The sequence below is a fragment of the Diorhabda sublineata genome, chromosome 3, assembly GCF_026230105.1.
Source record: "Diorhabda sublineata isolate icDioSubl1.1 chromosome 3, icDioSubl1.1, whole genome shotgun sequence".
Lineage (NCBI taxonomy): Eukaryota > Metazoa > Arthropoda > Insecta > Coleoptera > Chrysomelidae > Diorhabda > Diorhabda sublineata.
Genome location: NC_079476.1, coordinates 36,989,036 through 37,002,968, shown reverse-complemented (window position 1 = coordinate 37,002,968; position 13,933 = coordinate 36,989,036). Strand labels below are relative to the sequence as shown.

Genomic DNA, 13,933 nt, shown 5'->3' with positions numbered 1-13,933 from the left:
CAATGGAAATCCTTCATAAGAAATTAATAATAAGAAAGAAAATAAAAATAATTTAAGAAACGTGTCATTCATACAATGCACATTTGATAATTGTATTTTTAATATAAAGACAGCCATCAGTGAACGTTTTTAGTGAATTTGTAAACATGGAAAAAATTGGTCATCGTTATGTGATACTTTTATTTGAAAGGTTTTAGTCCAACTAATATTGAAGCTGAACTAGATTCTACTCTGGATAAGACTCCTACGTTATCAATGGTGAAATATTGGGTAGTAGAGGCCGAAACCTGCGAAGAACAGCATCGCGGTGATCGACCAAATGAGGTGGAGAAAATCAACAAAGCGGTACTAAATAATAGTCGACTGGAAGTGCTCGAGCTAGCGGACATAGTAGGCATTTTAAATAGTGCGTTACATCGCATGTTAACTGAAAATTTGGACATGAAAGAGCTGTGGTCAAGATGGGTGCTGTGTTTGCCCACAATGAAACAACCATAGCCTCGTGAAGATGTTTCTATCTAGTGTTTCACAGAAATAAAGACGAATTTTTGTATAATCACTTCACACACCATTCCATCTGCAGACAAGGTCTTGTCGTCGGTCTTTTGGAATGCACGTGTGCTAATTTTCCTTGTCTTCTTCTTCTTCAACGTATTGTAGGCCTTAGGCCTGTAGTTTCCAACTTATCATCTTTGATATGTTGATGTCCATGGATCCATCCATCTTGTCTTTCTAAAGGTCGTCGTGTTTCTGGTTTATCGTCTCGTGCGTTATTTGCTAATCTTTCTCTGGTCATCCTGTCTACGTGTTCGTTCCAAGTTCCTCTACGTTTACGTCCCCATCTGACTATTTCTTCCACCTCACATTCGTATTTTATGTCTGTATTTCTCTTTCTGTCTGTCTCTTAGTGTGTACCCGCTTATGTTTCTGAGTATGTTCATTTCTGTTGTTCGAATGATGTTTTTAGTTCTTTTGTTGTCCGCTCTTGTTTCTATAGCGTATGTCAATATGGGTCTAACGCTTGTTTTGCATATTTTAACTTTTGCTCATACTGGTAGATAATGTCTTCATTTATTCTGTTCTGGTCTGCGCTGTTTTGTATGCCCAGGTAGTCAAATGACATTACCTGTATCTTGTAAAAAGAAAGACTATCAATGAAAGTGTTGTTTCATCAAGGCAATGCACCAGCTTACAAATCCGTTATTGCAATGGCCAAAATTAATGAATTAAAGTTTGAATTGCTACCTCATGAAACCTATTCGCCAGATTTAGTGTCTTCGGATTATTTTCTGTTTCCATACTTGAAAAATGGCTCTATTTTCCAAATAGAAAGACTAGAAGGAGATTACGTCGAAAAATAAATATGTTTCTAACAAAATTTTTGTCTTTTCTTTGTTAGGCGAATATTATCTATACCTTTGCTGTATCCGAGAAAAAAGTATCCATTTTTTTCCGGGGAAAAGGTAATTTAATAAAATGTTACATTTTTTACCTCTCAACTTAAACTCAAAATAAAATGTCAAAGTTTTTGCTCATCACAGAAAAAATACTTTTTTGTAGATTTTGATTTTACTCTAGCAACAAACATGTTCTAAATATAAAATTTTCATAGATTATAGTACTGTTTATGAGAAAAATTGAGTTACGTAGGTAACATGTGTTTTCAAATCTAAATAATGTTTCTTATTCTAAATAAACTTTTTTTATTATATCGAATTTTTTACCATTTTTGTTCTCCCTTACAAAATTTAAAATTTTTACAACTAAGATACTATGCTTCGTTCTCGATATTATAATTCTTATCAAAAATAAAATTTTCTGAGAAATGAATAATGAAGAAGATAGTTAATACCGATTGTTTGAAACAAAAATAAAAAAGCCGTGAGCAGCAGAGCTCCATCACGAAAGTCGAATCTTTCGTCGAATGAAGAATTTAATTAATACACAAACAAATCTTTCCATAAAATGAATTTCTTGGAAATGATATCAATTCTCAATCTTATTTCTTTATATGGAAAATTTGCTATTCCTCAATAACTTTTCATTTCACAAGTTAACTCTCTCGAATGAAAATTCATAACTTCAATAGACCCGGTGGTCTCGAACCCTCTTGTTCAATTCCAATTGACAACAAAGAAAAAATTGTCATAATGACAAGAAATTTCGAAAATGGGAAGTAGAAAAAATCACCCTAGCAACGATCATACTCGTATTATTCATTAAATAGGAGGCGGTCCAGTTCAACAATTACAACGATCAAAATGATTTCGGGCGTTTTGTGCTAGAAGAACTGAAGAAGAAAACTTTGAACTTGAGAAAGACAATTCTTCAACATCACCCCTACTTGCATGCGAAGTTCGAACCCTCTAGTTAAATTTTTTCTGGCCAAAAAATAAGAAAATATAACAAAAATGACCATAAAATGGAGAGGGGTGGAAATGGAAAGTTTCGACCTTAGACAGGAAATCATCTCGCAACTAATTGAACCTACATCTGAAATTTCATTTTTCAGTCGCTTTTCGTTTGACCTGCAGAGGTGAGCAAAGGTCAAAAACCACTTTTTTTGCACTGCGACCCCTCGAAATATTCATTTGTTTTCAACCAAACTCTAATAACATCAATCCGCCGCCAAAAAAGCCATGTATGCTAATTTTGAACCAAATCGGACCTATATCAATTGCTCGAGAGACGAAAATAGGAATTGTAGCTTAAACAGACATATAAAACAAATGAAGTGGCTGACATATCCTGTTTATATACAACATATAAATGAATAGAAAAATGTACACCATAAGAGAATGTTCTAGGCTCAAAAGCCTAAAGTATTGGTTCATATGTTAGATCAAAAAGGAACTTATTCTCTAAGTTATTGGAATAGTGAAGAATACAATGTTTTGCAGTGTAGTCCAGCCAAATTCAATGGATTCTCCAGAAGAATAGAAGCCCATCAAAAAGGATGAAAACTAAAAATACAACATATCTGAAATTACGGTATAAAAAATACAAATAGGTGTATATTTATACGTTTAGGTTATGAATGTTTTTCTAAAAAGCAACGTTTTCAAAAAAATGTATGTAAAAAGTTTTAGTTTTCGATTGTTTTCTACTACTTTTAAGTAGTAAAATTTGAATAATAATATGTTGAATTAACGTTAAACATAGAATTAAAAGTTGTAAAAATTGTATGAAAAATCTCTGCAAAAATCAAAATGATCATTGACTATTACCAAAAAATGATTTAAAGTGAAGATAATGGCACTGGAATTGAGTCAACTGTATCCATTTATGATAATCGCGGCAGTCAACGTGTTCACGTATAACTGATGGTTTGAAATTAGTTCAATAAAATGAGAAGTAGAGCTTAAATTATTCAATAAAACTAGATTTTAGCATAAATTTGAAACTTTTTTGAAAATATCTGAATATTAAAAAAAAACAAAAATTAAAAATGAAATTTTACATAAAATAACTTTGATTATTGACGTTTTTGCAATAGAAAGCAATATATTTGCAATAAATCATCAAAATTTATTGCGCAATGAGTTTAAATTTTTTAACTTTATCTCAAAGATGTATTTCGAACTGAAAAGGTGAAATTTCAGGTAAATGTATACTTTTAAAGTTATAAATACGATATTTGGAGAATTTTAATTTAAATAACAAGCTAAAAAATGAGTAATATTTGAGTTTTAAAGAAATCACATCACTGAGATCATATGTTAGAATTTGTACATATTAAATTTTTCAGTATGCCCCACGTTCATTGTGAATATATAAGTTGGAAATTTGCCAAAAGTGATTCGAGACGATACATTTTTTGTTTCGACATTTTCCTTACATCTTCCCACTATTTTGAGATATTTCAATTGTTTTGGATTAGTTTCTGATCATGATCTATTCTCGATAACCCTCAATCTATACTGGAAAATGCAGTCTTGCGTTTTTTATGGTAATTAAGCACTTCGACATTTTCACTCAATATACAAAAGACAGAAATAGAAGTACCTAGTCCTTTGGAGCTTTTGATTTCGATTAATAACTTCAAAATTATGCCATATTTACAATATCCTCCAATCACCACCCTCACATCTTTCGAATTTATCACCATTGATCCATTAGGATTAACCAGGTGAATTTTAATGCACTCTAATAAGGTGTGGTTTTCCTATCCATCTATAATCACCATGTGGCTGTCAGATTCGTCTTCTTAAAGCCTCTAAAAGATACATTTCGTGATTATTATCAATTTAATGGTTGTTTATACATCTTTATGTATAATAACAGGTAAACTTATTAGATTCATATCAGTGTTAAACAAGTATTTTGCATTTATTTACGACGGGTCTCTTATAACGAAAATAATTTATATTTTTTATTATTTTTGTCGTACGGTGCACCTAGCGATTGTTAGCTGGTATTATTCTGCATGAAACATAGTTAAAACACGAAAAATTATTACACAGGGTGTCCTGCAGGGCCCGAAAATCTAGACAGCGATCCAACCATTCTGGGGAATTAGTTAGGGGTAACCACAGTTGATTTGAAAATGTCCATCCATTCCGTAATTTTTCATAAAACTTTGTTATCAATTGGCTCTGAATTTATACCTAAATTTGACAATTGCAATTCAATTTTTCTAGTAATTAAATTAAATTTTATGGAAGAATATTGGGTTCGATAATCGCGTGGTTCCTTACAGAGAAATATTTTTTATTATTAAAAGACGAGTGCGAGAAACAGGAAAAGTTTATATTGTTAATCGAGAACATCCTGTTCAAATGAAGCACTAGAAAGTCAAAAAATTAGAAAATCTCTTCTATTGTAGGTACCAATGGTACTGAAAAGTTAGTAAATCAAATAAATTAAATAGTTATTATTGCCGTAATTTGATCATTTTAGTTATCGTCCAAAAAGTGAACAACGAAGTTAAAATTCGTTACAAACTCTTATTACTCGATAGTTTTTTTCAACTTATGACTCTATTTGAGATCAAGATCATCTGTACGCTCAGCTATTGATAATTTACGACCACTACTTCCAAAAATATGAAAATCTAGCAAAGAAATTCAAGACTAGCAGGATTAAGAGCAAAACTGGATCCTGCAAAATCAAAACCACTTATTACACTGTAAGCCCAAGACCACATAATGCCAGGCCAAGACAAAAACTAACCTGACCTTGGTCTTGGTCCTGCATTTATTCATCACCAATCTGCACATGATTTTGATCAAGATACATTGCATCTTTCTTCATGTCAAGCAGTCTTTCAATGATGATTTGGGCATAACAAACATTTCTGTATCTTGAAGTAGTTTCTAAAATACAGATCACACTTTCACAAAAAACAATTGGATGATAGTTTTTGATTTAATGTACAATTTATAAAATCAAATTCGTTAAAACGACTAAATCAAAAAATAAATTACGCCAGAAGCCCCCTCGCGTTCTACTTGTTACGCCACTGATGTTAACATTGTAACCATTATGCAGTCATACATAAAGCAATTCATTTTAGCACTGGTATCCAATAAAGTTTGTGAATGGTCGATAAATGATATTACACCCTCATTGTTAGAACGAATGATAAAATTCCGGACAATTTCAATTTGCTGATGACTACGCGGGAGGGAAATTGACACAAACGAGTTTTAGTTGTTGATGGTCCTAAAATGCAAATGAAATTCAATTTTTAGTTAGTCTATAGTTCGAAAGCTTTAAAAAAAAACGAGAGATTGCTATACGAGGATCGAATGCTTCTTATATTACACGAATATTTATTGTAATCTTATATTCTTCTATCTTTTCATATGTTTAATCGTCAATAATTACAAATTAGCCATTAATATTTTGAAAAATACCGATAATTCTTCCTATGCAATCGTCCTCTATCATTTGGCATTCCTCTGTATAGAAACATAATATTTCTTTGAACTAAAACATTTTGCTGTACATTTGAATTTTATTTTTGTAACAGCAAATCTTTGTATATGAATAAAACTACTACAAATTATTTAGTTTTTATTTATTGGCCATCTACTCAAGGGTAGCATAAATAAAATATAATATAAAGTATTATGATATAAAGAACTCTGTAATTTCAAGTACCCAGTATATATTGGATACGCTAGATGTCAGAGCTAATATGGCTGTCGTGAAACTCATCATTTATTGACTTAAAGTGACTAATTTATAAAGGAATCTGTATCTTCAAACAAAAGAAATAATTTCGAACGCTAGATGGCAAGACTAGTATAATTTTGATTGAGATAAGGTAGAGAAGAAGAAATCAAATATTTGTGTGAATGCATTAACTTTGAATAGATAGAAGAGACTTTTATTTAATAAAAACCTATGCAATAAGATATGTAGTTGTAAAAATAATCAAATATAAATTGATATTTGTAATTTTACCCAAAACTATACTATTCCAAAAAAATGAAGACCTAGTGTCCTTAATTGAAATGTAAGTTATTATTTTTTAAAAATTTTACTCTGCCTACATGACATTTCAGTTGTTATATAAAATTTCGTGTTCAGCTCAGCTTATTTCTACTTTGATTGGCTCGAATATTTCTTCTGATTATGACATTTTTATTATTTATAAAGATATACGATTGAAAGCACATTAAGTATCAATATTTTAATTATATACATTGAAATCTTATATACCTAAATGTTTGGATTAATTTTCTTTCAAAATCGTAGAAAAGTAACAATAGCTTGCTTGAATAAAAGTTATACAACTATTTATAATAATTGCATGATATACTAGATTAACTAGAATCTGGGTTTTCTTTTATATTGGAAAAAATTCCAAGTAATCTGACTAATACTATAAATAATAAATGTTTCACCTAATCAATCTATATACAACTGAAAAAAACTTCCTGATAAATAGTGATGACCTTTAATACTTTTTGTTTAAACAAACTACAGTATTGTACTCAGCCGGTGCTTCTTATACATATTTTAATTTGATTAAAAAATACACTTACTACATGTGAACCATTGATTAATATACATATTATACAATAAATTTAAAGAAGTACAAAGGGAATACAAAAAAAATTACAGTGCTTATTATAGTCTTATGGTGATAATAAGCAATAGAAAAATGGGACAACAAGCAGTAATTCAAGGTGTAACTGCTTCTTTTTTAATTTGTAATCAACATTTTAATATATAAAATATTTAATGGTCTGAAAAGTTATTTGACTTCTGATTATTGTGCTTTTGTTTATTAAATATATAAATATCATTGTCAAATTTATCCATCTTCAAACATGACTAGAAAGAAAATGGTTGATGAATTTCATTTGAACTCCCAACCAGTAAATGAATTCTTCTCAAAAGAGTGAATACAGACCTGAAAAGAATATCAAAAATGGATAGCAAACTGAATCAATTTCAATGTTTGATCAAATACTGTCTGCTCTTAAGATGGCTATATGCATTCAATCAATCTCAGTGATAGATACATTAAAAATACACGTGTTTTCGTTACTTTTTGGTGTGTGGGTGATTGTAAAGAGATTCTCTATGAGAATTTGGGATCCCAAGAGACTTCATAACTTACAGATACGTGATACGCCACCTTCTTGTCTTTTAGACTCCTCATTAGGGCAACACAATTATGTTAAATTAAAGGTTAGTTTTGTATTATTTACATTGGGACAATTTGAAAAGATCCACCCCGAAATAAAATTTTAGTGTCAGATTGTGAGATGTTTATCATTAAAGAATGATTACATTTATTGCATACATTGGTAGATTATTAATTAATATGTAAACAATTCGCCAATTCTAAAGGGGCAATAATAATGTTTTGAATATTAAATGACGAAAGTAATATTTTTTGAAACCAGCCAAGGCGTTATTGCATGCATTCATTTTTATTAAACAAAGAGTAAAAAAGTTTACACAAATTTATATTGCTACCTGATTTCTTTTCTCGTTAAATTTTGAAAGCTTGTGTAACTTATTTGGGGTCATCCGTTAATGGAGAGAGAGGGGGTGGACGAAGTGTGACAAGAGGGTGGGAGTTATCCTAAATTTCGTGACGTCATATTTCAAAATCATTATCTAAATGTTGAAACAAGAACTTTGAACTATTACTCCTCAAACCTTAAAAATAAATACAACTATATCTGTCTAAATATACGATATCATTACGCCTAGCAGTAATTTCTGTTTCATTTGACATTTGACTTTTGCGGATGAAACAACATCGTTCTTAGTTCTGCTAAATTTAAAATGAAGAAAAAAAGTAATTTAGGTAACCTTTTACCGTATTTACTATATTTTGCGTTATACAAAGCCACTGATGAACACAAGCAATTAAATAAGATTAAACAAGAATTTTTACCTATCGCGAAGTTTCGTCCTGTGCTGCTAGACGTGCCAGAAAACTCCTATGTGTGAATGATGACGATGGTGCTATATTATTGGATGGAAAAGTTGTTGATGCAATTAATGCTCCTGACATTAATAACCTAAACGAGAAAAAAGTGCATACTATGCCAGTTATGAATAATTTAAAGGAGTGGATTCAAAATCTACGGATTATTAAGTATATCTTTGAATATGTTTTGTTTTATTCATTTCTTTGATTTATTAAAAAATAATTTAAATGGAAATAAAACTGATTTTAGAACCGCTGTTTTCATTCAATAATCTCTAAATATGATTTGCAAAATATGTGATGTTACACTAGGAAGGACATGAGTCTCATGAATGTGACTAGGACGGGGGGCAAAAAAATCATGAAATTTATGGATGACTCCTTTTTCTACAAACCACCAATATCATAATAATATAAAGAATAATTAACAAATATTTTATTGAAATTTGGTGTTATTTTATATTTGGAAAATCTCATGGAAAATTCATTCAAATTGTTACAACTGCATTTCTTATAAAAGCAATAATTTGATTTCTCAACAAGACCGTTTCTACTGAGGATTATTATGTAATTCATATTATATCATTGATTAGATGTTTTTTTGCTATTAACAATATAAACATTAGTATCCTCATTACAATCTTGTTAATAATACATTATCTAGATTCCATTGTCTTTAACGTTGTTATGATTGTTATTTTAGGGTGTCAAATTCCACTATGTAGAAGCTGGTACCAACACACAACCTTTAGTACTTCTTCTTCACGGTTTCCCAGACTTTTGGCTCAGTTGGAGATATCAAATTCCCATTCTCAAGGAACATTTCAGAGTTGTATCTTTAGATCTCAAAGGATTTGGCGATTCAGACAAACCATTGTGGAGAAAACATTATAAAATCTTTAAAATTTTAGAAGAAATCAAAGATTTTATTCGTAGTTTAGGTGTTACAGATTGTATTATAATAGGTCATGATCTTGGAGCTTTAGTAGGTTGGTACTTTATCTACCAATATCCTAATTTAGTGAAGAAATTTTTTGTTATATCGTGTCCACATCCTAATATTTATTGGGGAAGTTTGAAGAATACCAGTAATACTTACCAATGGTTGAATTTTGTCCAAGTGCCCTACTTACCAGAAATAGATGCACTCAAAGAAAACGTTAAAATTATTAATCAATATCATAGTCATCTAAGTGCAAATGATGTTTATCTAGAGACTTATAAATATTCATTTTCAAGGAAAGAAGATTGGACAGGACCCATAAATTACTATAGAGACTTACGGTTTCGTAAAATTAAAAATGAATCAAAAAACATAACTTCTACAGTTATTTTTGTAATTGGAGACAGAGATGAAATGATATCACTAGAAAGTATAGTGAAATCTTCTGAATACTGCGAAAAATTTCATATAAAAATAATAGAAAACGCTGGACATTTTCCACATCAGGAAAACCCCAAAAACTTCAATGGAATTTTGTTAAGATACATGTTTCAAAAACTTGAAATTAGTCGAAAAGCTGAAGGATCTGGAAAGAGACTTATGAAACGTATTTTAGGTGCTGTGAATAATACAGTTAAAATAGGCAATACTGTATTTGATAATATACAAAAAAAGACTACAGATGTCGTTAGTACTTTACCTACTAGATTATCTTTAAATTACATGCAATCCAACATTGTAGAATAAATATCTTGATGTAGAATCAATAACAGATTTTTATCAAAAAATTAATTAGAAAAAAAAAATAATAAAATTTTTCAAATCATGTGTATATATGGATACAAGTTGGTGATATCTCTACTGGATTCAAAGAGATTAGATCTATGCTTTTACATATTTCTTGTCAAAGGCTCCTTTTTTCCAAATCCTTGCTTTGGCAAAGATTTCTAAAATTGGGTACACTGGAATTTCACCTATCTCCCACAGATTCAATATCTGCCAGGCCTAATCTGATCAGGTGGTTGCTTCTTATTAGGAAGCAGGTGAGAAAATGTAGTTAGATCCAAATACTTTCAGGATTTAGGAATAACATGATTTCGAAAGAATTTTTAAGAGTGATTAAGCTCAGTAAGGCAACCAAAGTACTTTTTCCACAGGAAGGCTCCAGATTCATAAAAGACATTCATGTTCCTTTCCTACCGAGTCTATTTACTTTCTGTGATATCTGGATAACTAGTCCAATTTATCAAATTTCCTTCGGCTTTTCCTTGTCAATTTTGAGTAGCATACTTGAGAGTTCAGTACTTTCATAGATGCTTGCTTATTTGAATGAACTGATATGTTAAATTTTTGATAGTTTCTTTCCAGATTTATTCCACACATCTTTTTCCCTATACGTTATTTGTAATTTCTTGCAAATGCTTGAAATAACTAAATTTTCCAAAACTTAGGTGAACTGAATTTCAATTATTCTCGCAGAGAATCAATATCTGCTAGACCTAATCTCATCAGGTGGTTGCTTCCTCTACCGCATCTATTGACTTCTTGTGATTTCTGGAGAACCAGACTAATTTATCAAGTTTCCTTCGGCTTTCCCTTGTCAACTGATGAATTGATATGTTACATTTCCAATAGATTCTTTCTAAGTTTAGCCCACACATTTTCTGATAGAAAGTATTTTTTGATGTTTGAATTGAATTTCAATTAAAATAATGATAATTATTCACAATTGGGTACCAGATAAGTAATTAAGTGGAACATTCAAGAAATTTTGTATAACAGGAAACATGTTACTCATATTTCTCAGTGTCTCAATGTAAATCTTGGTACAGTAACTGGCTATTGCTTGAGGATGAAGTGGTGTATACTAAAACACACATTTAGCATGAATAAGTTTCCATTTTAGCTGAAATGAGATGCGTTTCAATTTTTTTCAAGAATTCGTTAAAAACATTTTTCCTGGACTTCTTAAAGGTTTCAAATACCATACTTATTTGCTGCAAATATTGGGGTATAATTAAACTTGATTTATACGCAAGAAACATTTGAATTTCTAAATTTGTATCTGATATAATTATATTATCTTATGTAAATCTGGCTCATAACAAATTACAAGACTGAAATTTTATTGAGATATTTAAAAGGTAATTTTCAAACTAATAGTTTTCAATTTATTCTATCTATTGTAATAAATACCTCTTTTTATGTTAATTTTCGTATTTATTTTGATATATTACGAGGTTTTTCTTACAGAAAACTTTTTATTTACCAGTTTGCATATGAAAATAAAAATCATAAACTAATTGTAAAAATACAATTAAAAAAAAAGTTTCTTTTCAAACCCGCCATTTTTTTTATCATTGATGCAACATTCTGATTTAAAGAAAATCATTTACGTTTATACCAGATACCTCACAGATTACCTATTGCATTTAGATGTTATTTGTTCTTACGAAATTGACGTCGACTGTGGTTTGAACTTGGAACTACTAATCGACTACGACATCCTTCATAAAATACTGGCAATTTTAATCATGGAGCGTAATTTTAATTATTTAAAGATCAACTCAGAATTAATCATTTTTCAAATTTATGTTTTTGTTTATATTTCTCAAAATGAAATATTTTCAAGATTTAAGGCTCTGAACTTCAATTACAAAAATGATTCAACCTTGGGCCATCTGTGTGAAATGTCTAGAAGATAGATAGTTTGAAAGTTATCATTGAAAATGCAATAAATGAATCTTAAAAACCCTAAAAATGTTTTTAATATTACTCTTCTTAAAGTTTGAGGTTCGCTTTTTTCTAAGGCAATATGATATATACAATATTGCTAACTTTTATATAATAATGAATGAAATATTACTTTTTAAAAATAACTGATGCCATCTGGTAGAGAGTCTCTGAAACTTAAAAATATAAGATTTCTATACTTATTACTATCTACTTAAGCTATTGTGCTCCAGATAGTACAAACAATCTCAGTTAGTTAAATATTTTGATAAATTATGAAACCTTTTTTTTTAAGTTTCACAAACAAATCTATAATCAAGTATTGATCTCTGTTTTTAATCTTAAGAAACATTCGATAAGATTCCCACGACAGCTACTTTCTCGGTGTTTTGAGTGTAATTTTTACCAAATATAATATTTTCTTAAGTATTTCTGGAACAGATGTTTTCTACTTATTGAATAATACGTTTACTTGAAATGTGTGAAATATTTCAGAAATATACTGCATTGTTTGAATAAAAAATATTAGGTACATCATATGACATCCATGATTTAAATATTATCACCTTGAAGGCCACCCACTGTTTTTTAAAGGTTACAGGCTATCAAGTATAAAATATTCAGGATTAATATTAAGAGGAGTCGATTATTTATCTCATTTAAATAGTATTTACGGTCCCATATACGAGGATAGGTTGACAATCATGCTGGATATTAGCAAATTATTTGGTTCAAAATCAAGGAAACATGGAAGCTTTATATGTTTTCCTTTGCCTATTGGGGTATAAACCTACATAATATCTATAAACATGATGTGTAGATGTTATGTCTAATTCTTTGTATTTTGTACTGATCAAGTTGAAATTTTCAAATTCTTGTGGAAGTGCTGATGAATAGGAGCGAAAAAAGTTCATAGAACAGATAAAAACACTGAATAGCAAAAAAAACTGGAAACACAGATTTGGTCTTTTTAATTTAAGGTAAGAATTTGTTAATTCATAAGTTATTTACACAAAATCTACCACAATGAATAATTTCTTGTTGTTTGTAACAAAATAAAGGAAAAATAAGAAAACACATTTTTTTTAAATTCTATCCATTATTTTTATTAGGTTTTCCGGCAAGTTATGTCATTTTAATAGCGGATATTTCTCCCTCGGCTACAGCAAAGGACTCTAACTCAAAGTGTCCTGTTTTCTTCTACTTTTGTGTTTATATTGATCAATTTAGGTTGATAATGTCGTTTACTTTTATTTTATTTAAATTCAGATATACCCATTTCGTTGACTCCAATTGATGACGAAAACAGTGATTATAGTCCACTGTTTCTTTTATTTACTGAGCAGTGACGTTATTATGCGAGTATCTTATACTCTCAATTCACTTGAATGTAAATGGAAATCAGCTGATATTCCCAAAGTAACTGTCAAATCAGTGCTACCAACCGACCACCTACGTTACGGTGTAATTTCCCTAATGTATATTTTTAAAAATTTTTCTATAAATAAATAGTATGAATACAAGCCGAAGTAGGAAAAATAATATAACACTCGTAACAGTAGGCAATTCCAGCTCTCGTGTCCAAATTTGTAACTCTTGGAATTAAAAGCATCATTAACAGATAAGAAGGTGAAATATTTGAGTAAGGTCCAAAGAACGCCTTTTTTTGAAGGGACATATTTTTCAAAATAAAAGTTTTGCATAATCCTCTCTATATTCACGTATATTAGAATGGGTATATTCCTCATAAAATATAAATTGCCTGCAATAAAAACGTATTATGAGGATTAAAATTTTTTTAAATCATTATATCTCAGAAACAGTGGCTTGTAGGAAAAAAAGTATTGATACGTTTT

General features: G+C 29.9%; 1 protein-coding gene across 1 annotated transcript; it reads left to right on the top strand.

Annotated features, from left to right (window-relative positions):
- The first annotated feature begins 7,415 nt into the window (after nucleotides 1–7,415).
- Nucleotides 7,416–13,114, top strand: LOC130442156 (epoxide hydrolase 4-like). The gene is made up of 2 exons (XM_056776239.1): nucleotides 7,416–7,647; nucleotides 9,105–13,114. The coding sequence occupies exons 1-2, from the start codon at nucleotides 7,441–7,443 to the stop codon at nucleotides 10,089–10,091; spliced, it is 1,194 nt and encodes a 397-aa protein (XP_056632217.1). The 5' UTR covers nucleotides 7,416–7,440; the 3' UTR covers nucleotides 10,092–13,114.
- Nucleotides 13,115–13,933: the final 819 nt, after the last annotated feature.